This window comes from Crocuta crocuta, unplaced genomic scaffold (genome assembly GCF_008692635.1).
Source record: "Crocuta crocuta isolate KB4526 unplaced genomic scaffold, BGI_CrCroc_1.0 scaffold45, whole genome shotgun sequence".
NCBI classification, from domain to species: domain Eukaryota; kingdom Metazoa; phylum Chordata; class Mammalia; order Carnivora; family Hyaenidae; genus Crocuta; species Crocuta crocuta.
In genome coordinates, this window is record NW_027530544.1 from 1,702,543 (window position 1) to 1,728,362 (window position 25,820).

The following is a 25,820-nucleotide window of genomic DNA, read 5'->3' on the forward strand; positions in this document are numbered from 1 at the left end:
TAAACCATTATAGAATGTGTTTATTTTTAAAGCACTAAGTCTTCTTTTCCTTTTTTTTAAAAATGTTTTATTTATTTCTAGGAGAGAGAGAGAGACAGTGTGAGCAGGGGAGGGTCAGAGAGAGAGGGAGTCACAGACTGAAACAGGCTCCAGGCTCTGAGCTGGCAGTCAGCACAGAGCCCGATGTGGGGCTCGAACCCACAAACCGCGAGATCATGACCTAAGCGAAAGTCGGACGCTTAACCGACTAAGCCACCCAGGCGCCCCCTTTTTCTTTTCCTTTTCCTTCTTTTCTTTTCTTTCCTCTTCTTTCTTTCTTTTCCTTCCTTCCTTCCTTCCTTCCTTCCGAATATATGTATTTACTATTTTTCTGCCTAAAATCCTTCAGTGCCTTCCCATTGCCTGCAGGAAAAAGAAAAACTAGGTAGTTTGGCATATCAGCTCTTTTTTTTTTTATTTTTTTATTTTTTATTTTTTAAATTTTTTTTTTTTTTCTAGGAGAGAGAGAGAGAGACAGTGTGAACAGGGGAGGGTCAGAGAGAGGGAGTCACAGACTGAAACAGGCTCCNGACGCTTTACCGACTAAGCCACCCAGGCGCCCCGGCATATCAGCTCTTTGAAGTCTAGCCCTTTTGCTTCATTTCATTTCCCATCAACTCTGTAGCACTAGGAGATCACTTGCAGTTCCCTAACTTGTTAATGCTATTCCACATGTCGTATCTTTATAAATATAGCTCCCCTTCTCCGTGCCCCATGATAGTTTGCCTGGTGCACTTTTCTTCTTCCTGTAAGTTTCCTCAAACATCACTACTTTTTGTAAATATATTTTCTATTTATTTTTTTAATTTTTAATTTTTTTTGGCTTCTCTCAAGCTCAGTCAGTACCCCCTTTGCAATCCTCTCAGAGCCTTTGATTAGATTTTTATGAACTTTTAGCCTATTACACTGGCATTGTCATTATCACTGTCTTCCAAGCTTCTTCACTGTAAAGCTCCTGGGTTTTCCTTTGTTTAGCAGGCAATTTGGGGTGATGTTTTGAGAACAGATGAATATGCTGTCCGTCATTAAACTTTTGACTACTCGTGTTGGCATTGGCATCTGTTCGTGATTTTCTAACTTCATTATTCCTTTGCTGTTTATTATTTGGCATTCTACTATCAGGAAAAGCTTTCCCTCCATATTTTTAAATTTATTTACTTAATCTATTATTTAAATGTATGTGTATGGAATATGGATTATTTGTTTAACTCATTACTTTTAGTCCAGTCAATGAGTAACAATCACTGTTTAGATTGATGTTCATAACGTCCCAGATTGAATCCATGGGAATTCCTTTAAGCTGGCTCCCATGTTCTGTCTGTCATTCTTTGGTACTCCTTTGCTTTCTGACATAAGATGGCCCAGGCTCACATTATTCTTTCTGTGCCTCAGGCCTGAGATCAATGCCCCCTCCCCAAGATATCTAGTTCCTTTCAGTGCAAATGGCACTATGTTCCCTTATTTTTAGGTAACTTCCTTATTTTTAAGTAACTCCTTTATTTTTAAGTAAGTGTCTTATTTTTAGATAACTCTCTTATTTTTAACTACCTTGCCTGATGTGAAAAACTGGCTTCCATTATCCTCAATATATTTACTCATTTGCTGAAGACTAGAAAATGCAGAAAGTAGTTTCAGAATTGCTAAATAGACTTAATATTTTCATGTTATTTTTTACTTTTGAGGTAAAACTTATATACAATGAAATGCAAAAGTCTCAAGTGTACCATTTAATGAGTTCTGAAAAATGCATACATCTGTGCAACCCAAACCCTTGTCACGATAGAGGGGCACCTGGGTGGCTCAGTCGGTTAAGCGTATGACTTGGCTCGGATCATGATCTCACAGTTCATGAGTTCAAGTCCCACATTGGGCTCTGTGCTGACAGCTTGGAGCCTGGGGCCTGCTTTGGTTTCTGTGTCTCCGTCTCTCTCTGCCCCTACCCTACTCATGCTCTCTCTCTCTCTCTCTCTCAAAAATAAATAAACATTAAAAAAAGAAAAAATAAAAGTTCAAATTTCTTTAGAAAAAAAAAAAAGAAAGAGAGAGAACATTATCACCAGCTCTGGAAAATTCCCTTATGATGCCTCTTTCTAGTCAACTAAGCCATGAGAGGCAACCATTTTATGATTTTCTTCCTACTACAGATCAGTTGAATTTGTTTAGAACATCATGTAAATGGACAAATACAGAATGTACTTTTTAGTGTCTGGCTTTTTTTGCTTACTGTTTTTTTTTTTAAATTATTTTTATGGCCCAACGTATGCTCTGTCTTGGTGAATATTGCATGTGCACTAGGGAAGAATGTGCACTCGGCTGCTGTTTGGTGAACTGTTCTATAAATGCCAGCTGTGTCAAGTTCGTTGCTAATTCATGTCTTGTATTACCATATTGACTTTCTGTCTTCTTGTTCTCACTTACTGAGGGAAAGTGACGACATCTCCACCTATATTGTGGGCTTGCCTACTTCACCTTTCAGTTCTTCTATCCATTTTTGCTTTGTGTACTTTGAAGCTCTGTTATTAGATGCATTTTTTGTTAGGATGTGTGCTTATTTTGATGAAATAAATCTTTTATCATTATAAAACATCCCTCTTTAATTAACCTTGATAATATTCCTTGTTCTGAAGTTCACTTTGTCTGATATTAATATAACTACTTCACTATTTTTATTAGTGATTGAATTTTTCTTTTTTCATCTTTTTAAAAAAATATTTATTTTTGAGAAAGAAGAGCAGAGAGAGAGAGGGCAGAGGATCTAAAGTGGGCTCTGTGCCGTCCCTGACATGGGCCACAACCTCACAAGTGTGAGATCATGACCTGAGCTGAAGTTGGATGCTTAACTGACTGAGCCACCCAGGCAACCCTCTTTTTTCATTTTTTTCTACTTTTAACTGATCTGTGTTATTAAATTTAAGTTGACTTTCCTGTAGGTGGCATATAATTGGGCCTGGACTAATTTTTTAAATCGAATAAGACAATTTGCCTTTTAAAGCAGAGTTTAGAACATTTGCATGTACTATAGTTATCAATATGCGTTGTGTGTAAATCACTCATTAGTCAATATAGTCATATAGGCTATTTGGTGTTTTTTTTTAATTTTTTTATTATTAATTTTTGAGAGAGACAGAAAGCAAGCAGGGGAAGGGCAGAGAGAGAGGCAGACACAGAATCTGAAGCAGCTTCCAGGCTCTGAGCTGTCAGCACAGACAGTGAGAGTTCACCACTGGCTCAAGCTCACAAACTGTGAGATCATGACCTGAACTGAAGTCAGATGCTTAACCAGCTGAGCCACCAGGCACCTGGGCTATTTGGTTTTTATTTGTATATCTGTTCTTTGTTCCATTTTAACTTTTTTCTAGGTTTCTTTTGATTGAGTATTTTATAGGATTCTGATTTTTTTTTTTTTACAAATAGTTTACTGTCAAGTTGGTTTCCATATAACACCCAGTGCTCATCCCCTCAAGTGCCCTCCTCCATGCCCATCTCCCCCCTCTCCCCCCACACCCATGAGTCCTCAGTTTGTTCTCAGCATTCAAGAGTCTGTCATGGTTTTGCCTCTCTCCCTTTCCCCCACCATTTCCCCCATTTTTCTCCCCGATGGTCCTCCGTTAAGTTCCTCTTAATCCTCCTATATGTGCAAACATATGATATTTGTCCTTTTCTGCCTGATTAATTTTGCTAAGCATAACACCCTCAAGGTCCATCCATGTTGCTACACATGGCCAGATTTCATTCTTTCTCATTGCCATGTAGTATTCTATGGTATAGATAAACCACATCTTCTTGATCCATTTGTCCGTTGATGGACACTNAGGCACCTGGGCTATTTGGTTTTTATTTGTATATCTGTTCTTTGTTCCATTTTAACTTTTTTCTAGGTTTCTTTTGATTGAGTATTTTATAGGATTCTGATTTTTTTTTTTTTACAAATAGTTTACTGTCAAGTTGGTTTCCATATAACACNAATTTTTACTATTTCTCTTCTTCTACTGCGTTTAGGGCATTCTCGTTTCTCTGCCTCTAGTTCCTTTAGTTGAGCTGTTAGATTTTGGACTTGCACTTTTTCTAATTTCTTGAAATAGGCCTGGAGTGCAATGTACTTTCCTCTTAGGACTGCCTTTGCTGCATATAGGAATCTGATTTTAGTTCCTCTATTGGCAGATTAAATTTGAAATACTTCTTTTTCCTTGTAGTCATTTGTCTTACAATACATATCTTTAATTTATCACATTCTACCTTCAAATTATGCCACCTCAAGTATGGTATAAGAACCTTATAAAAATATATATCCAGCCACCCTTTCTTTATATTATTAATATGTATTTTATGTCTTCATTTGTTATAAACCTCACAAAACATTGTTAGGGCTGTTTTTGTAAGCGCTTAGGGGAGGCAATAGTGGCTAATTCTTTTTTAAAAATTTATTATTATTATTATTATTATTTTGTATTTAGAGAGAGAATGAGCAAGGGAGGGATAGAGAGCAAGGAGGACAGAGGATCTGAAACAGGCTCTGTGCTAACAGCAGAGAGCCCGATGTGGGGCTCGAACTCATGAACTGTGAGATCGTGAACTGANTTTGCTGGATATAAAGTTCTATATTGACAGCTTTTTCTTTTAGGATTGTTAAGATTTTATTCTATTATACTCTGGCTTACATTCTTTCTGATGAGAATTCACTAGTAATTCTTGTCTTTGTTCCCTTTATAAAATGTGGCTTTTTCTGTGATAGTTTCTAGTATTTTCTTTCTTAAAAAAATTTTTGTTAACATTTATTTATTTTTGAGAAACAGAGAGAAACAGAGCACAAACTGGGGAAGGGCAGAGAGAGGGGGAGAAGCAGGCTCCAGGCTCTGAGCTGTCTGCACAGAGCCTGACATGGGGCTGGAACTCCTGAACTGTGAGATCATGACCTGAGCCAAAGTCAGACGCTTAACTGACTGAGCCACCCAGGCACTCCTAGTATTTTCTTTCAATCATTGATTTTTTTAGCAGTGTGAGTGTAGTGTGCTTTGGTAAGGATTTCTTTGTGTTTATCCTTTTTGGGGTTGGTTTTCTTTCTTGGACCTACAGGTTTATATTTTTTATTAATCTTAGAAAACCTTCAGCTATTATTTCTTTATATTTTAAAGAATCTCTCCTGCCTTTCTGGATTTCTGGTTACACATGTGTTAGATAACTTGGTGTTGTTCTACAGGTTACCAAGGCTCTGTCCATTTTATTTTCAGCTTTACTTCTCCTTGCACTTTGGTGTAGTTCATTCTTTTGAACTGTTTCTTCCTTCACAGATCTTTTCTTCTGCAGTGTCGAAGCTGCTTTTAAGCCCATCCAGGGAAATTTTCATTTTGGGTATTATATTATACTACTCTAGAAGTTCTGATTCTTTTTTATGGTTTCCATTGCTTTAATTACATTTATGTTTTTCTTCAAACTCTCGACCACATTTATCTGCTAATTTCATCATCTTTGCCATTTCTGGTCTGTTACTATTGACTGATTTTTCTCCTGTTCACATTTTCCTACTTCTTCACATATACAGTAATTTTTTATTGGATAATGGACATTGCAGGCATTATTGGCTTGGTGCCTGGATTTTGTCTTTATTTAGAGATTATTAAGTTTCATTCAAGCAAGTAGTTAATTACTTGCAGATAAGATTTTTAAGCTTTGTTTGAATGGTTAGAATAGCCTTTACTCTTGGGCTAGTTTATCATTTAGCCTTCTCTCTAAAGTGTGATCTTTCTGCAGTATCCCTAACAAATGCCCCAGGTGTTTAATATGGTTTCTTCATTCCAATTGGTCAGAGCTTGAATGTTACCAAACTTGATTCAAACTCTAGTAGTTGTTCAGATTATACTCCAACCTCCTCTCCCACTCCCCCCACCCAAGTTGTTATTTAATTAGCATCTAGCCTCATGAAGTCTATCCTTAAACCTACACCAAAGACTCATGGAGACCCTTATGCATATTTCTGGAGTTCTTTTTCTGGTATTCTACCTTACAGATTTCAGTTGCCTCAATCTCTTCTAATTCCAAGTTCTCTCTCCTCATTTAGCAAGAGAACTGTATTCTGTCTGGCTTTCTTCTGTCCTGTGCTTAGGTAAATACCTCCTGAAAGAAATCTGAAGAAACCTTTGGGCTCATCTGAAAACACTTGTTTCATAGATTTGGTCCAGGTTTCTATTGTTTGTAATAGGAAGGTTATCTGATACCAGTAACTTACCGATGGCTAGATAACCCATAACATTTTTATTTATTTTTTTAAAGTTAAAAAATAAAAATGTTTTTATTTATAAAGTTAAATTTTTAAAGTTATCTCTACACCCAACATGGCACCCAAAACTCACAACCCTGAGATCAAGTGTTGCATGCTACTTCTGACTGAGCCAGCCAGATGCCCCACCCATAACAGTTTTAAAATGTCAACTTTTTATTGAATAATAAAACATGTACTGAAGGGCACTTGGTGTCTCAGTCAGTTAAGCATCTGACTCTTGATTTTTTTTTTAATGTCTTATTTATTTTTGAGAGATAGAGACAGCGTGAGCAGGGGAGGGTCAGAGAGAGAGGGAGACACAGAATCCAAAGACAGGCTCCAGGCTCTGAGCTAGCTGTCAGCACAGAGCCCGACGCGGGGCTCGAACCCACGAACCGTGAGATCATGACCTGATCTGACTCTTGATTTTAGCTCAGGTCATGATCTCATGGTTCATGAGTTTGAGCCCCTCATTGGGCTCAGGGCTGACAACATTGAGCCTGCTTGGGATTCTCTCTCTACCTCTCTCTTAGCCCCTCCTCTGATCACTCTCTCTCTCTCTCAAAAAAATATATATAATACATACTGAAAAACTGCATAAATCTTAAGTGTACAGCTTGAAGAATTTTCATTAATTGGACTTACTGGTGTAATCAACACCCAGATCAAGAACAACAGTATTAGAACTCCAGGAGTCCCCTGGTGGCCCTTTATAAATTTAATACCACTTAAGGATAGCCAATATTCCAACTTCTATTACCATATATTATTTTTGTCTTTTTTTGTCTATATATATTTGTAATATATATTTTTGTCTAATATATGTCTATTACCATATGTTATTTTTTGTCTTTTTTACCATATATTATTATTTTGTCTTATTATTATACAAGAAGAATCATATAAAATACAATTTTTGTGTCTGGCTTCTTTTGCTCAATTTTATAACTGTGAAATTCATCCATGTGTTGTGTGTAGTTGTAAAATGTTCATTCTCTTTCCTGTATACTATTCCACTATATGAGTATTCTAAAATTTACTCGTCCTGTTAACATTCTTATATATGTCTTTTGGTGAACATAGGAATACATTTCTCTTGCATATACACCTCTGCATGGAATTACTGGGTTAACCCATTCCAATAACCACCAAATTTATATAATAAGTCCAGCCATTTCTTCTGAACTCCAGACTTACACATCCAAATCTGTTTGACACCTCATTTATAAGCATCTCAAACTTGTATCCAAATCCGTTTTCTTCTCTATCCATGTTTCCTGAATTAAAAGCCTTCTTAATCCATCTATTTACTTAAGGAGTCATTTTTAATGCTCCTCTTTTCTTTACTCTTCCCAGAAAATCAATCCATTATCAAGCTCGTTAGTATCCACCTCTCATTATACATGTCCTGAAATTATCCAGCTCTCACTGTCTCTACTGCCATTACCCTAGGTTAAGCCACCATCATCTCTGGCCTTGACTAATGTAACTGCTTCCAAACTGGCCTTTCAGCAACCCCTCCTGCCCTCTTCCAAACTATACACCACAAATAGCCTGAGTGAGCTTTTAAATATGTAAATCAGATCCTACTTAACATTTTCTATTAGCTGCCCATTAACCTTAGGATACATTCCAAAATACAGCCTAAAATCTATTATGTAGCCAATAAGAGCCTGCATGATCTGGCCTCTGTCTCATTTCAGTCCAAGCTTGCTCCCTAGTTTCAACCATATTGACTTCCTTTCAGTTCCTAGAAGGCACCAATTTCTTTAATGCCCCAACAACCTAATACTTAATGTTCTCTTGGCTTGAAACATTCTTTAAGGCACTTCCTTATCCCCGGAACTTAAAAGGACTTCTTTAAAGTCATCTTCCCTGATAGTCCAGAATTAATTCATCACCACACCCACTAATTTTCCTTCATAGTACTGATCACAATTTATAATTATGTAATAATTTATGCTTAACATCTCTTGCTCTTTTTACACGTTAGATTCCATCCAGCGTTATGTTCTTTCCTGTAACCCAATGCCTAACACTGGGCTTGGCACGTGGTGCACAGTCACTAAGTGCTTATTTAATAATGCATGATTAATAATAAGGCAAAGGGTGGAGGGGGACACAGGGTCTGCATCTGGNTTAGCTGCCTCCTTGTGTGGTGTTAGATGGGACAAGTCCTTTTTCTTGCTCACTCAGAAGAGGCTTTTCCCCCGTGCTCCTTGGATGTGTTTGCTGTGTGGCCGCGTGAGAGACGAACTGCCTCCAGACACCGGCGGCAGACAGGAGAGATTAGCTTTATTTGTGAAGGACAGTATTAGCTCTCATCAGAGGACTTAGCAACCTCTTGGCGAAGGTGCTTGTAAAGCTGCCAAATTTTCCTGGAAGAGGTCCGGACAACCTCGGCCCTCGGGAGGGGGCGGGCCAATGTGTCCTTCCCGCCGACCCTGATTGGCCTGGGGAAGCCGAGGGGAGGGGGCGGGGCTTGATCCCGCCAAGCGCCAGCCACGTTAGACGCCGGGCTGCCCCGAGGAGAGGCCACTCCCTGGCCCCACAATGCACTGCAGGCCGCGTCACTCGGAGCGGTGGGTCTCGGCTCGACAGGTACGACCCGGCCCCTCCCAGTTCTCGTTCTTCAACCCTCTTAGGGTCGCTTGAGTGAGGGTCCCCTCGCTCTCCCTGCCTGCTGCCATGGCCGTGGCCCTAGCCCTCGCGACTACAGACCTCCCGGGCAGGAACCCAGCGCGTGCCTTGGGGGCGGGAGCCGGTGGTTGGAGCCGCGGAGCATTGGAGGGGTGGGATTGCCGGGACTTCTTCCCGTTTGGCTTAGCAGGGGCTGTGGGGCCGCGCGAGCGGCAGTTGTCTCTCGACTGACGTGTCTTGGATATGGGACAGTTCAGGCAGGGGACCCCGGGGGAGGGACCGTCGCTGTGGGCTTCCAGCAGTGGGGGACACTCCCTGGAGCCCAGTGGTTAGAAACACGCGTAGGCTACATAAGTGGACCAGAGAGCTTGATGTGGCATTTCCTTTTTTTTCAAACGCAGGGTGGGATCTGAACCAGTGGTTTACTTTGCGTTTACTGGGGTTTTAATGAGCATTGAGCCCAGCGATCCGACCGCGTTGGCCAACAGAAGCTTCTTAAGGCCCTGTTAATGTGTCTTAAAGGAGACCTGAGCAATTGGCTCGATAGGTGGAAGAGGGCTCCAAAATAGGAGACTGAGCCCCGGCTGGCTTGAATCTGCCTGCCAGCCAAAACAGCTTTGGACTCTTCTCAGTTTCCTGAATCAACCTCTTGGGGCAGTTGGAGAGGTTGAGAACCAGTCCCTCCTATGCCTATACAGCAAAGGCAAAGTCCAGGGCTAACATGTCAGCCACCAGATGCGAGATGTTGTAATTCTAACAGGTGGAACAACCACTTTGCTAAACTCTGAATTTGCTCATGTGCTGAGATTATAAGGAATTAGTATTTGAAAGAGTACCAGCGTTTTCCATTATTGAAGGTTGTATTTCAGTATTTGGCTCTGACATGCATGACCATGCCCTAAATTAATGCGGCATCTGGGCATTTTCTATGTTGAGAACCATGATATAAATTTAGTGCCTGTGTGTGTTTGTGTTGTGTGTGTGTGTGAATTGATTTTTTTTTTTTTTAAAAAATCCATGTTTTATATTGATGTTTAAAAGAAGCCTCGGGGGCTTCTGGGTGGCTCAGTCGGTTAAGCGGCCGACTTCGGCTCAGGTCATGATCTCACAGTTAATGGGTTCAGGCCCCGCATTGCGCTCTGTGCTGACAGCTAGCTCAGAGCCTGGAGCCTATTTCAGATTCTGTGTCTCCCTCTCTCTCTGACCCTCCCCTGCTCACACTGTCTCTCTCTCTCTCTCAGAAATAAAACGTTAAAAACATTTTTTTTTTTTTTTAAGTAAAAGAAGCCTAGGCCTTTTGTAAGGGGTGTCTGTGACTTTCCAAATACCTGAGTAAGAAGCTTGGAAACGTTGTGTGGTAGTATCTCATAGGGTGGTTAGAATTAGGCCTGGATCTAAATCTGTCACTTGCAAATTCAGGGATTGAATACGTTCTCTAACTTTTTAAGCTTGAATATCCTCAAAAGAAAAATGGAACTGATAGTACCTATCTGATAGGTTTTTGGAAGGCTTAAATCAGATAGTATATTAAAGTGCCTGGTAAATAGAAGGCAGTCAATAAGTTAATAAATCAGTATTGCACTTTTAGTCTTCAAGGTGATGTTTCAGGTTCTTTATGTAGCTTTATAAGGTAGATACTATCAGCATCTTTAAAACAATCCTAGGAGATACATGCTATTAGTGACCACAATTTACAGGTGAGGAAATTGAATACAGACAGGCAAAGCTTGCCCAAGCTTACAGTTAGCACATGGTGAAGCCAGTTTTTGAACCCAGGCACATGTTCCAAAGTCCATCCTGTTAACTGTTATACTGCCTCTTACAGAAAATGTAAGGTGGTCTTTTATTATTTCAGAGTAGCTAGAAAGCTTCTGTATCATTGGGTTCTTGCTCCTTGCTAGTTTCAGGAGACTGATGTAGCATAGTGATATGGAGATACAAGATACTTAAGTTTAGGCACCAGTTCTATATATTTGCAGTGCGACATTGAGAAAGGGACCTTCAGTTTCCTCCTCTGTAAAATAGAGATTATATCTGCCTCACTGTTGGGGACTGACAACTTGTGCATGTGTTGAGGGCCCTCTTTCTAGATGTGGGTATCATTTACTCTGGAGCCTGAGGTCTTATACATACTTTGTAGTACAAGCATCTATGATAGTATTGAAGGCTTCTGGTAAGGTGGAGGGCATAGGCAAAGCCACAAAATAAAATCTAATTGTCTTTGATACTTTCTCCTTTTCCTCTTCAAGCTCTGTCTCTCATGCATCTTTCAGTTAACTTATGGCTATGGAGTCCTTCCCTTTTCACTCAATTTTGCCCCCACCCTGTGCATCATAATTAGTATAGCTTTCTCCCCCCAAAACCCCTGTCCCCATTTCCACAGATCTCCGCTAGCATTTTCAATAAAATATGTTCCAAGAGAGGGTTTCCCATGCAAGATAATTTGAGTATAAGCAGATGAACATTAAAGAAGTAATTTTCCAAACATACACACACACATTTGGATGAAACAAAACCTATAAATTAGAAAAATGTAACACCTCAAAACTTATTTCACAGATATTATTGCTAAGGATGGGGCAAAAGGTCCATTGAAAAACCTGCTTTAGGTAAATAATAGTACAGGTGAGACGTAGATATAAGACTTCGGACAATGATAATTGGATGATTAAGTTTGGAAAATAATGAACTTAAAATATGAGTGGTTAACCCAGTCTGAAATGTTTTTATCTTTCTATGAAAGCATCTTGCTGAGAGTAGATATAAAATATACTTCTATATTGGATTTTGTTAGTTACTTTTTGAGAAATTGCCTTCCTGGTGGCCCACAGTCATTACCCTACAAAGTTCTGAAGAAGAGATCAGCTTCTAGTAAATGTTTTCCCAGACCTAACTAGATTCTAATTTGGGCTTTTTCCTTTAGCAGTTGCTGTTGAGGAAAGGATATACAGGTCAGTATCCTAATCCCTATGAGTCTTCTGCTATCTAAAGACATAGATTTTTTTCAGGGTTAAAGGTGAGGGAAATTGGGTCATGGCCTAAAAATATATCTATGGCCCTGATAAAACTACTGTTGCCCTGAATCTTCCCATGCAAATGTTAACCTCTTGATTTCCTCAGTTCCTACCAACAATTCCTTGGTTTCCCAACCACCACCGTGTCTGGACTCTAAGGGTTCTCTAACCTGAGCTTCATCTTCATGTGGGGGAATACCTTTTTCTACTAGCATAATCCAGATAAGATTGGAGTGCTTTCTTCAAGGAACTGCATTAAAAATCCAAGAGAAAAGAAGGGATGTATTATTTGATAGAGGAGAGATTGCTTATCCTAAAGTGATTGAAGTCCATCTACAAATTAGTTAAGCCTGACATTGTTCATTGGACACTCATGCTAGTTTCTTTTGTTCACTGGTTTGGATGTTAGGTCAGATGACTCTGGGAGGAAGTCTTCAAAAGACTCTTATCAACTGATAGATAAAAGCAGTTTTCTGACACCCTTTTAAGAATTTTGACAGGGACTAACAGTGCTGTGTTGTGCTTTTGGTTACAAGCCCAGGTGTATTACAAGTATCTGAAATGCAGGTTTGTCTAATGATACTTTTCTAATTAGATAAGTGGTGGGCAGCACAGCTTGTGTTGTGTTTGCTCTTTTCATATGAATTTCTTGAATTCTCTTTGATGACTCTTGAAGTTAGGAATAGTCCCGGGGATAGCCCCTGGCATATGGTATGCACTCAGTAAATGTTTGTTGAGTGAATGGAATTTACAAGTTGGTATTTGTTTCTCAGTATATGTTTTAGGAAGTATGAATCGTATTATTCTGTTTTTAATTCATAAAAGTGTAGCTGAAGATTACATGGAAATTGCCACTGATAATGGTTATTCCTATTATTTCTGTTGAGATCCTAGAAAGATCAGGCATAAAATAATACAGTCTGCTTTTAAATACTAAGATTATGGGTATTGGGGAAACTATAAGTCACAACCCTGCTCTCATGTTAATTCCCAGAGTAGTCATTGTGTTACAGTAAACTTTGGGAAGAAAACATTTTATATTTAAATAATAACATGCCTAAAAGTATGAAGTAAGACATTTTCCTACTTTCTTATACTTAGGCTAAATAGCACAATTATGGTTTAATAATTACGTAAAACATTGTAAGTTTTTAAAAGGGGTTTTTTCATTTAGATATCATCCTTTGAAGGAACCCAGCTTTCTCTTGCTACTGCTTTTAGAAAAGGAAAGAAACTGATTGAATAGGAAAAAAAATAATTTGAGTAATGTCATGTTGGAACTTTGTTAGAAGATCCCTTTATGGTAAAGGCTTATTTAATTCCTGTGGGTTTTTTTCCTTTTAAACGAATGGAGGAGAAAAATATTAAAGAGTAAGGACATATTAATACTTATCGAGTCTTCTCATTTCCTCATGAAAAGAGGAAAAGGGGGAATAAATTTAATGCATTAACTTTGTTATTTGGGTGTAAAAATTTCTAGTTAGTTACCATCATGAATGGACAATCAGATTTTGACTTTATGTAGCAATGAAAACTAGGAACTGTAGTACTAATTTCCAAATTTGCTACCAGTTGGTTTTCTGTGCCATTTTAAAATTAACTCAGTTTTTCATTTTTGGAATGAGATAGTATTGACCTATCTGAACAGGACAGGTAAGGATTAATTTAGTGTCTGAGATACGCTATCTCGAAAAAAGTTTATGAAATTGTTAGCAAATGTTTCTATTTTCACCATTGCCCCTATTGCTAACAAAGCAGTATTTAGTGGTGTTATGTTCTGAAAGCCTGGCAGGAAAGAGTTATCACTTAATTTCAGACTGTTAACATGTTTTAATTTAGTGTTTTTCAACATGTGATCTGTAGAAACTAAGCATGGCATTTATCTGTGAATCTGTTAAAAATGGAAGATTATCAGGCCCCACTCCACAGTCAATGGATCAGAATTTGGGGGTGGGAGGAGGTTCAGAAATCTGCATTTCTCACCAAACTTCCAGTAGTTTTTATACAAGCTAAAATTTGAGCAGTATTACGTATTTTAAACCTAAGTTTCTGTTTACCTGATTTTTTTTCAGACCCAGACTGTGAAGTCCTTTTATCAATTTTTATGAAGCATGATCAGAATATATTAAAAGAGGCCATTATGATTTATTTTCTGGTATAAAGAGACTGAGAACAGTATTAAAACCAATATCCCTTTAGCTTTAAGATTTATTATGAATAATTTTTTTCTGATTATGAAAGTAACATATGGCCATTGTGGAATATTACGAAAATTTAGGAAATTATAAAATAACAATCACCCATAATCCTGTTTTCTGGAGATAAGTATTATTATAATTTTGACATATTTCCTTCTGATATCTATTTATCCATTTATCCTTCCCTTCTTTTTGTCTTTATGGAAAGCACATTTGCAGTTTTTATCCTGCTTTTTTCTAATGCAAGCATTTTACCACATTATTAAAGTGTTTTTCACAAACATAACTGTTGTGCTTTATATTCAGTATTCATAGGGATGTGCTGTATTTAACCATTCTCCTATTGTTGGATGTTTAGATTTTTTGTTGGGGGGCAGTTTCTGTGAAAGAATGTCTTTCTGTTTAAAATTTTGTCTGAATCTGATTACTTCCATTAGGATAGGATTATATATTGTGGTCAAAGGGCACAAATATTTTTAAACTCTGTTGAACATCACCAAATTGGTTTGAGAATGGTGTTCATTTCAGTATTCTGCAGATACTTATGAGAATGCCAGAAAGAAGTAAGTATTGTTTTTGAAAGCTAATTTATTAAGGAAAGTGTAGTATGTCATCGTTTTAATTTTTTGATTATTAGTGAGGTAAACATTTTTGCACCATTTATCAGGTTTGGCTTTAATTTCTTTAACCCAAATTGTTCATTTTGTTTCAGGTCTTCTCTGCTGGTTGAAATGTCTATGATTTTATCCGCGTCAGTCATTCGTGTCAGAGATGGGCTGCCACTTTCTGCTTCTACTGATTATGAACAAGGCACAGGCGTGCAGGAGTGCAGGAAGTATTTTAAAATGCTCTCAAAGAAACTGGCTCAGCTTCCTGATAGATGTACACTGAAAACTGGACATTATAACATTAAGTAAGCCTTCAGTTTCCTCCATTAGAATAATTTACTGAGTGGTTGCCGTTTGAATGAAATTTAAGTGGTTGTAGTAAAAATCAATGATTGGTTAGAAAAGTGTATTCAAGTCAAGAATCACATGAACTTATACTAAACGATAGTTATCAGGGTATTGCCCCTTTTTCAGTTTCTCTGTGTTTAAATCTGGCTTTAGAAATTTTTATAGTTTTGCAGATTACAGCTTATTGTAGAAGTTGGTCACTGGGTTATTTATTGGTGTTCTTACATGCTAGGCAAACTGTAATGGGAAATATAAAAAATATACATGAAACTTGCCCTCAAAGACCTTAGGTTTACATTCTAGTGAGAGAGGATAACACTCATCTCTATTTATTGTATATAAACAAGGTAACACTGGGCGATGGAGTAGAGTTACTTTATGGTAGTCCAGGGCCTCTCTGAAAAGGCGATATTTGAGCAGAGACCTAAAAGATGAAAAAAGATGGTCACGTGAAGGATGCTGTAGATGAAGAGCAAGGCAGAGTAACAGCTAGGGCCAAAGACCTTTGATATTGATCAAGGGATGGAAAGAAAACCAGAGATGCTGAAGCAATATAGACAATTAATAGAGTGGTGACAGAAGCTGAGGTCAGAAAGGTAGGAATGGGACAGGTTACATAGAGCATTCTAGGCTGTGATAGTTTGGATTGAGTCTAATGGAATAGGAAACCACTGGAAAGTTTTAAGCTGGAGAGTTATGTGATGTGATTATGGCTTTGAGTAGATCATCCTGGCTGCTGTATGGAGAATGGGCTCTAAAGGAGAAAGAGTGGAAGCAGAGAGATCCTTTAGGAAACTCTTAAAGAAGTTCATTTAGAGGTGATGGCTTATAACTAGAATGGCAGTGATAATGATGAGAACTGGTTGGATTGGGGCTGTGTTTGGGGAGTAGCACCAACAGATCTTCCTAATGGATTGTAGTGGGATGTGAGGAAAAGAGAATAATCAAGAGTTGCCTTTAGATTTTTTGGCTTGGAGAATGTCCATAATTACTTGGCTAATGGGGATGAAATGAGTAAGATTGGAGAGTATATGTTTTGTTGGTAAAAATCAAGAGTTCTGTTTGGACGTGTTAAGTCTGAGATGCCCATTAGATATTCAGGAGGCACTGTCAGGTAGGCAGCTGGATGTGTAAGTCTGAAGTTTGTTGAAGAAGGACAACTATGGAGATACAGATTTGGAGACCAGCTTATAGTTTATAATTAAATCCATGGGAATAGATAAGACTCCCTTAGAGAGCATGCACATGAAACAGAGGACAATGAACTCTTCAGCACTTTGACACTGATTTTGTCTATAGAAGGGAATCAGATAAGGACAAGGTCCACAAGGGATGTAATTAGAAGAGGGCTTCATCTTTGAGATGAGACTTGAGCCACATCCTGAAGAATTCATAAGATTTGGTTAAGGCAGAGAAGAGGACGTTCCAGGTATAGACAGGAGAGGCAAAAAAAGTAAAGAATGACTTAGCACTGGGAGTACATTCACCCATTTGACCTGGTGTCGTGAATGGTGATTTAGGGATAGTTATGGGAAATGTCAGATAATTAGTGTGGGGCCAGATCCTGGATTTCCCTGAAAGTTCAGACTGATGGATGTCACTTTGATGTAATAGGTTAAAAGAAGCTGTTACTGCAGATTTGAGGGAAGTGACTTGATTAAAAACAAAACAAAACAACAAAAAAACCAGTGCTGAGGCAGTGAAATATAAGGTGAAATGGAAAGTCTGAGAAGAGAGAGATTAACTTATAATTGAGGCCTGAACTAATAAGATGTAAGTGCAAATGAAAAAGAAAAATGCCAACCACAGAAACCCTTCAAAAGAAGAAATGGTTAAGCCTGGTAAGATGGAATACCAGAGATGAAGAGATGGAATGCCAAAGATGACCTAAACCTTGGAACTGGACACAGCGAGGTCTTTGGAAAGGATTGTTTTATGGGAGGTAAGGAAGAAGAGGAAGATAGGTAGGCACTATCTTGGGTATTTTATATGAGGTTGTGACTAGGCAGTCCAGTTGAGATTAGGTAGAGATTTTGGAATCATTCACATAGAAGTTGAAACTGTGAGGCTGGACATGCCCACTGAGTTTCTGAGAGGCCCAGATTAGAACCTTAGAGAATGTCCATAATTACTTAGATCATCTGGATAATCGTAAGTTAATGAACTGTTATCTTAAATTGGGCTTTCAAAGGGTTTAACTGGAGAACATGGTGGTGGTGATGGTTAAAATATATCTAAAATGATGTCTAACCTACTTCTGTTTTATGGAGAGAAACTGGAAACATTTTAAAATTCTATTTAATAGGCTTTTTTTAGTGCCCTTGGTCATTTTTCTGGGTTCTAGTTGATATTGTATAGTACAGCAGACACATATCAACATTGCAGAAGATTGTCTGAACACATAGTATTTCTGGCAGATATCCTGGACTTGATAGAACAACTTTTCTTTGCAAGTGGTTTTTTCTTTCTCTGTTTATTCTCTTCAAAGTATAGTATCGTGCAGTAAAATTTTAACACCCCTCCAATTCTAATTATTTTGATTTCTAGAGTTTGTATTATTTCTTTGTACCCCATCTTATTCCACAAAGGAGGTGAGGCAGTTTACAAAAAAATATAATCAAGAGCACAGGACAGAGAATCACATAAAGGTAGAGATAAAGATAGGAGAATAATAAACTGAAGTAACTTCTGGAGATCCAAACTGCATAGTCCATTCATTTGTTGGAAAAGGACTGCAGATATTGCTCTTAGCTTCCTCAAGGCCAAAACAAAGGTGGATAATGAATCATTTACAGGCTACAGTGTCCATGGGCTAAGAACATTGCTCTTGATGTTACTGAGACCCGATGTATGTAAAGAGGGACAGCATTTGGATAGCATTCTTCCAGCAGCCATAACAGTGAGCTTATGATTTTTCTTATAATATTCTTCAGTGTAAGCAAATGACGTAATGCCAAAAGCAATTTCATCAGAGAGTTTATGAGTGAGATGAGTCAGCAGCGGTCTAATCTGGCCTGATCTAAGAATACAATTTTGAAATGTCTGAAGGAATAAATAGATTACATGGCCTTCAGAACCACACATAGAAAAGCCTCTATGCACATTATTCTTGTAACCAAGTTTTTAAAAAAGATTGAACAACAGACAAGCTTAGTTCTAGCTCTTGACAAGAACCTGGATTTTATGTATTTTCTATCCTTGACTAGAGGACTTGTTCATTGTTTTCTAGTTTATTGAGGTTTTCATGATATATGATAATACATTTAGACTGAATTATAAAATCCCTATAAAATTGGGAGTTTATATATTACCTGAGTTATTTAAAATTCTCTTGTGACACCTCTTTTTCTAACTACCCCTAAGCTTGCCAGATGAAACTCACAGATTTGCAGTTACAACACCATAGCATGGCCTGAAACTGGCACTAGGCTGCATGTCTGCCTTCTTAAAGCCCAGCTTATAGCCTACTTTTTCTTGAATCCCCTTCCTTGCTGCTATTGTTTCATTTCTCTCATGATCAGTCCCTTCATCGATTGCCTGTAGAACTTGCTTGACTTCCTTATCATTTATATTTTTTATATTTTAAATTTATTTTAAAATTTCTATATCCTTTCTCTATAGTTAGATAGATAACTCACTGAGATACTTGATCTGCTCTGGCTTATAAATGATCCCTTATCTCTTAGCATTGTGGTTTTCAAATTGGTGTAGAAATTAAAGTGCTCTTTGCAGAATACTGCTGAGAACAAAAATATAGTAGCTAAGTATGTAATTACATGCTAAATCAGATGGTACCTTGCACTGGATCCTAGTTCAGTAGGTAGTGGAAGATCATAGCATTTGAGAACAGAATTAGGAGAGTAGTATTTTAAAGTTAAGAAAATCCTCCCCTCCCCCCACCCTGTATTGGGAAAATGATGAACTTTACCACATTGTAGTGGCTGAATACTTGAGTTCAGCCAATGGAGTCCATTCTGTGGAGCTTCTGTTGGCACAGTACCTTGCACATGAGATACTAGGTGCTAAATGAGGGATGGTGGTTTTGGGAGTATGGCAGTGTTCAAAGTGCTGTGGAATTAAGTCTTCATTTTGTTAAAATACTTCACTTTGGCTTGTTGATTGGTGGGTGGTTGAGGGGGCGCATAATCCAGTTTTGTGATTTCTTCTCGTAATCCAGTTGAGCTGCACAGGTCCATTTGTAAGCTAATTCCTTTGAATAAGTACAGTATAGAACTGTAAATGTATTTTCTCTTATGATTAAAAAAATTTTTTAATGTTATTTTTGAGAGAACGAGCACAGGTGAGCTAGGGAGGAACAGAGAGAGAGGGAGCCACAGAATCTGAAGCAGGCTTCAGACTCTGTGCTCTGTCAGCACAGAGCCCAATGTGGGGCTCGAACCCACCACCATGAGATCACTACCCAAACTGAAGTTAGATGCTTAACCGACTGAGCCCCTCTCTTAAGACATTTTAAACAACATTTTCTTTTCCCTGACTTATTGTATGAATACAGCATATAATACATATAACATACAAAATATGTGTCAGTTGTGTTATTGGTAAGGCTTTCAGTCAGTGGTAGCCTATTAGTAGTCAAGTTTTTGGGGAGTCAAAAGTCATGCTGTGCAGGAGGTTGCCGTCCCTAACCCCAGCATTGTTCAAGGGTCTGATAGCACAGTTCTCTCTGTGTAAAACTTTAAGGAATTTATCTGTTTCATAAGCTGAAGGAAACTTTTCTTAAATTGTCCTAAATGTTTAATATATAAACTTATGTCAGAACTTAGGAAACTAATAACTAAAGGAATAATTATGAACCATATGAGATTAAGTTGTGTCATACGGGATCTTAAAATTTTAAGATTGGTTTTGGGGGTTTGAAAATCATAGTTGTACATTTTGAGATCTCTTTAAACATTGAGATACTCATCTTAGGAAAATGCAAACCGCTTTTGGAGGTCAGTTGTACTCTACTGTGAATTTTAGTGTAAGAAATAAAATTCTGAGTTCTGTCACTGAATTCTTTTGAAGTCTGATGATGTCTGTGAGTCTTATAGGCTCTCTCTTTATCTCAATCTTTATTTTCTCTATATTTGTCCACAAACTACTATCTCCAGCTGGGAATGCTATTTTAGGCTTACCTGTCTTTTGTTTTTAGTTTCTGGCAGTGCTTTTCTTTCACTCTTTGGTATTATTTTCTGATTACAGGAATAACAACTTCAACAGTGACCCAGTTATTACGTACCTGTGGTTGCCAGGCACTTTTCTTACGTTATCATTCAGTTTTGTAGCAACTCTTTCACATTGTCTAGGGCAGACACACAAACTCACACTAGCTTAAGCAAAAAAAAAAACATTTTGTGAAGGATAGGTTGGCTTCTGAGTTAGCTGGAGCCAGGGACTCATGTTATTATCAGGAATATTTCTCTTAATCCTTCCTTCTCTCTCCTTTTGCAGCTAGGTATTCTCCATGTATTGGAAAACACTTTACTGGCAGCTGTAGGCATACTTCATTTCAGCTGAGCCAGCCCTCTCCCTCCATGTTCAAGGAAAAGACTTTATTAGCCTTGCTGTGTCGTGGCCCATTTCTGGAATAGCATTGTGGTCAGAGGGCTGAGATGCTCTTGGTTGGATCCTGGATCACATGTCCACCCTTTGGATGAGTAACTTTACCAAAGTCCTGTGGAATAGCTAGTAGTGCTAGAGAGAATTCCCCAAAGGGAAGAAGAAAAGGGTTGTTGGAGAGATAGTCATTGTAGTACTACCGCCCCATTTTTACAGGTGAGGAAACTTAGACTTAGGGACCAAAGAAATTTATTCACAGTCAGAAAGCTAATAAATGGTATATCTGGACCATAGTCCTTTAGCTTCAGCATTCACATTATATTATACTCTGGTAAGAGAGTTGCCTCCCTTTACCTTTAACCTCTCTCTTTACAAGGTGCATGTGTAATTCTCCTAATTCTTTTTACTTTTTATGCAGAGAAAAATTAACTAGGGAAGAGAAGTAAGTGAAACTTACCCCCCCCCCCACCGCCCCACTTTTTGGTTGAGAAATAATGAGGAATAGAGTATGTGTGAAGTCTAAAATTGATGAGACATGGGGTCCCTGGGTGGCTCAGTCAGTTAAGTGTCTGGCTCTTGATTTTGGCTCAGGTCGTGATCTTGTGGTTCCGCAAGCCCCGTGTTGGGCTCTGTGCTGATGGTGCGGAGCCTGCTTGGGATTCTCTCTCTCTCTTCCTCTTTCCTGCTTGTGCTCTCTCTCTTTCTCAAATAAAATAAATGTTAAAAAAAATAAAATTGATGAGACAGCATTGTCTTGTTGGAGACTAGGTGTTTGGTGGGGAGGGGTACGGCAGGGACATGCAACCCACTAGTTGCTACCAGAACACTTGGGGGAAGAAGATAACCTGTGTATCATGCTTTTCTGTTTTGTCTTGTTACTAGCATCATATTACTTTTCTTTTGTATATTATATACAGTGTACATTGGAAATCTACAGCTTTTCAGCCCCATATGTTAAATAGGCTCTTATGAACTGGTTTTGGAACCACGTTCTCTTCCAATATAGTTTTTGTGGAAAAATGAGTTCTAGGTTCAATAAAGTTTTGGGATATCACTGAGAGGTAAATGAGGGATTACCTGTGATTATCTTTTTTTTTTTTAATTTTTAATGTTTTTTTATTTATTTCTGAGAGAGAGAGACAGCGTGAGCAGGGGAGGGTCAGAGAGAGAGGGAGACACAGAATCTGAAGCAGACTCCAGGCTCTGAGCTGGCTGTCAGCCCAGAGCCTGACGTGGGGCTCGAACCCACGAACTGTGAGATCATGACCTGAGTCGAAGTCAGATGCTTAACCGACTGAGCCACCCAGGTGCCCCTACCTGTGATTATCTTAAAAAGCCAAGATTTCATTCTCTGTGGTGTGAGAGTGTTAGAGTTAGTGGGAAAGTGTGAATCAAGAGATAAATTCTGCAGAAAAGAAAATGAGGGACTTCATAGGCAGGTTTTTCTTCCTCTCTGTTTTATCCAAGGTTTGGATGGTGTAATTACCTTTGCCCACTTAAAATTCTCTGATTCTCATTTTGCTTACTGTTATAAGTTGCTATCATCTGGGATGCTGCATATTAATAAATATTTTCTTACATAATGAGATTAAAATTAGTGACTAAATGGGTCTTGAAAAGTTTTTTTTTAATGTTTGTTTATTTTTGAGAGACAGAGACAGAGCATGAGCAGGGGAGGTATAGAGAGAGAGAGAGGGAGACACAGAATCTGAGGCAGGCTCCAAGCTCTGAGCTGTCAGCACAGAGCCCAATGTGGGGCTTAGTCCCACAAGCCATGATGAGATCATGACCTGAGCCGAAGTCGGACACTCAACCAACTGAACCACCTAGGCGCCTCTGATGGATGGGTCTTTTATTCATTGGATAAGGTATTCATAATTTAGCTTTTCACCAGTGGAGGGTAATTGAAAGTTGGCTGCATAAGAGAGGTGTAAGTGAAAAAAGACATTCCTGGTGGAAGGCTGCACATGAGGAACACTAAGTGTTACTGAGTTCTCTTTCTGGTTCTTGTTTCTCTACTGTCCCAGTGATGGCAAGTCTTGCTTTCACCTTATTTCCTATTGGGCATATTTGGTGATAATAAAATCCATAAGGTATACTCATTTTCATAGTGTCGAACTTATTCTTATGTTTAAATGCTTTATTTTAGGGAATGGAATTCAGTGTGGAAGGTTCTGTTTCAAAGATAATTTTCTTGGGATACCTGGCTGGCTCAGTCGGTAGAGCATGCGACTCATAATCTTGGGGCTATGAATTCAACCCCCATGTTGGGTCTAGAGATTACTTGAAAAAATATATATATAACGTTTTTAAAAAATAATCTTTTTACACTTAGCAATTTTAACAGATTAGAGATGGCATGTCCTTCTGGACAACTTTTCTTCAGCCATGAAAGCTATTCACAGGGAAAATGAGGCTACAAAGCATTGACAGATTTTTTATGTGTAATGGTACAATGATAGAACATACCATTATATGTAATGCAAATGTTAATTATTACTGTCTCAATTTATTAACATTTTGCTATGTACATTGTCATTTAGCGTGCTACAAAATGCAGTTTTATTTTCTTGTTTTGTATGTTGTTTCAAGTGCGCTCGCAGCACTGTATTGCAAGTGCCTGGCAGGCAGAGGTTTGGTCTTTGAAATCAGAGCCCATAGAGTAGAATGCTAGACATATGCATGCAAGGTGCTTTGTTATTTACTGTTGGGAAGACCATTGCTTTCACTAATTGTTTAGTTTGGTACAGCAGGCCACAGTTGTCCTAAAATGCCAGTGTTTATTGGTGATATGTAAAATTTCTTTGACAGTTCATAAATAAGACCAGATACTAGAAAGTGCTTAATGTTTGAAACTACTTATTTTTTGGGTTTTAGAAATCACTTGAGGTATGGACTGCTTGGATACATGATAAAATTAGCTTTTTAATGAAGTGACTGAAAGGGGTAAATACCCCTTATCTGGAATTTGAACTTTTCTGTCAGCCTTACCTGTTTAAGACACACTTGATCCTGGAAGGCCCTAAAGAAGTTCCTAGTGCTAGGGGGAGGAACCAAGGATGTAATGAGGATGGATAAATTCTTGGCCAGAAGAAAGACAGTAGCTCTAAAGACCAAACCCCATTGGTACCAAAGTCAAAGTAGAAGGGAAGTAAAAAAGAAATTAGAGCAAAGTAGCAGGAAAACAATGGTGATTTAAAAATTGCATTCAGGGTGGAGAAAGGAAAATTTTTGGTGTGTGTGTGTATGTATGTATTAGTAATGTTCATGATAAAAGGAGAGTAGACCTGAGGTGCCTGGGTGGCTCAGTCAGTTGAGCGTCCAACTTTGGCTCAGGCCATGATCTCACGGTTTCTGAGTTCAAGCCCCGTGTCAGGCTTTGTGCTGACAGTTCTGAGTCTGGAGCCTGCTTCAGATTCTGTGGCTCCCTCTCTCTCTGCCCTTCCCCCACTGGCTCTCTCTCTCTCTCTCTCAAAAATAATAAATAAACATTAAAAAAAAGGAGAGTAGATTTATCTAGCAGATATGTATAGCCATCTGTAGGTGAGTAATTCTGCATCTTATCTGAGAACATCTCTGTCTTTAAAGTAAGGGGATGTTGAAAATTCACTGGCCTGAATCCTAAAGCCTCCTTGGAACACTGGAGGAGGAGGTGAAGTTGTACTCTGTTCTGTAAAATTTAGCCAAGTATTTATTGAGCTTCTGCTTTATGTAGATACTTTGTGTAGATACTGCTGGACTGTACAGTTATGTGTGCACATATAATATGTTCAACAAATTAGTGTATAAATGAATGAATGAATGATGTCATCTTTGCACTCATGTATTCACTAATTTATTGAGCACTTATTGTATCCTAGACACCAAGTATTCTAGTTGCTAAGAATACATTGGTGAACCCTACAGAAATTCTCTCTGCTTTTACAGAGCACAGATATTAGTGAAAGAGATGTTACAACAAATAAACATATGAATATCTCTTTACAAACTGGGTTAGTTACATGAAGAAAAATAACAGCTGCTATGTTACAACCATAGGGGTGGGATCAGTTTAGATTGTGTGCTCTGGGAGGGTCTTTAAGTTCAAGAAGGATGAACAGGATTAACCATGTCAGAATTGGAGCCATGATAGAGACAGAGTTGGGTTGGGAGCATTGCAGGCAGGGAAGACAGCATTCATGAAGTTTCTCAGATTGGTAGTTGGAGGACTGGGAGTAGGTTGGTAGCCCTTGGATCTGAAATAACACTAGTGTGGCTGGAATGCAGAGAGGGAGGAGTAGACTTGCACAGAAGTAGAGAAGTTGCAGGACCTCATGAATATCCTTGTAATACAAGTTCCCAAATCCTCAAGATTCATTACTCTTAATTAGGGGGAAAAATAGAGGCTGATATGTAGCTTGAAAACATGGGAAAAAAGTTGGTGAATTGGCACATAATTGGTTTATCTGTAACATAGGGAAGTTGGTGTTGCATTGGTAAAGAATGTAGGCTTTGGAGTTAGAACTAAGTTCGTCCCTGCTGTGCTTCTTAATGGTTGTTGTGGCCCTGGGTAAGCTACTAAACATTGAGCCTCTGTTTCATCATCTGTAAAGTGGAGATAGTAATGTCCCTTTACTGTGAGAGTGACATTAAATAAAACATGTATGTAAAGCACTTAGCAAAGGGCCTGTTTCAGACTAAATGGTCAGTAAACTGTATCTGCTGCTGTTACTGTTACTACTACTACTCTTTCTCCTCATGCCAGAAAGGCAACAGCCAGATGTTCTTAAAATGTGAGCTAAATGAACCTGATGGACATACTAAAGCTTGCACAAGCTGGGATGCCTGTAGTCGCTTTAGACTATTTGATATGAGGAGTTCTCCGTGAAAGTGTAGGAGTCTTTGAGTTTTTCCCCATGATAGTTGAAAAAGCCAGAAGTCTTTTGATAACAGAAGACATGTATGTATTGTTGGAAAACTGGCTTTGCATTTCAAAGAAAGACAATAACGTAAAAGTAAATTGACTGTGAAAAGTCATAATATTATAGAGCACTTTGTAGCCTTTTCAGAGAATATCCTATAATTATAGTAAAATAAAGGGTTGGGAAGAAAGACTCTCTGAAAATGCTGACATATGATCTTAAAAATAGAGGGTTGCTTTTATTTCACAAATAAT

At 38.4% G+C, this 25,820-nt stretch overlaps 1 protein-coding gene across 1 annotated transcript in view; it reads left to right on the top strand.

The window, feature by feature from the left end:
• The first annotated feature begins 8,834 nt into the window (after nt 1-8,834).
• Nucleotides 8,835-25,820, top strand: part of SEC22A (SEC22 homolog A, vesicle trafficking protein) — a 79,542-nt gene continuing 62,556 nt past the window's right edge. The window contains exons 1-2 of the mRNA XM_077767616.1: nt 8,835-8,896; nt 14,860-15,060. Of these exons, the coding sequence (XP_077623742.1) occupies nt 14,879-15,060 (182 nt within the window). The 5' untranslated portion in view covers nt 8,835-8,896; nt 14,860-14,878. The remainder of the gene's footprint in view (nt 8,897-14,859; nt 15,061-25,820) is intronic.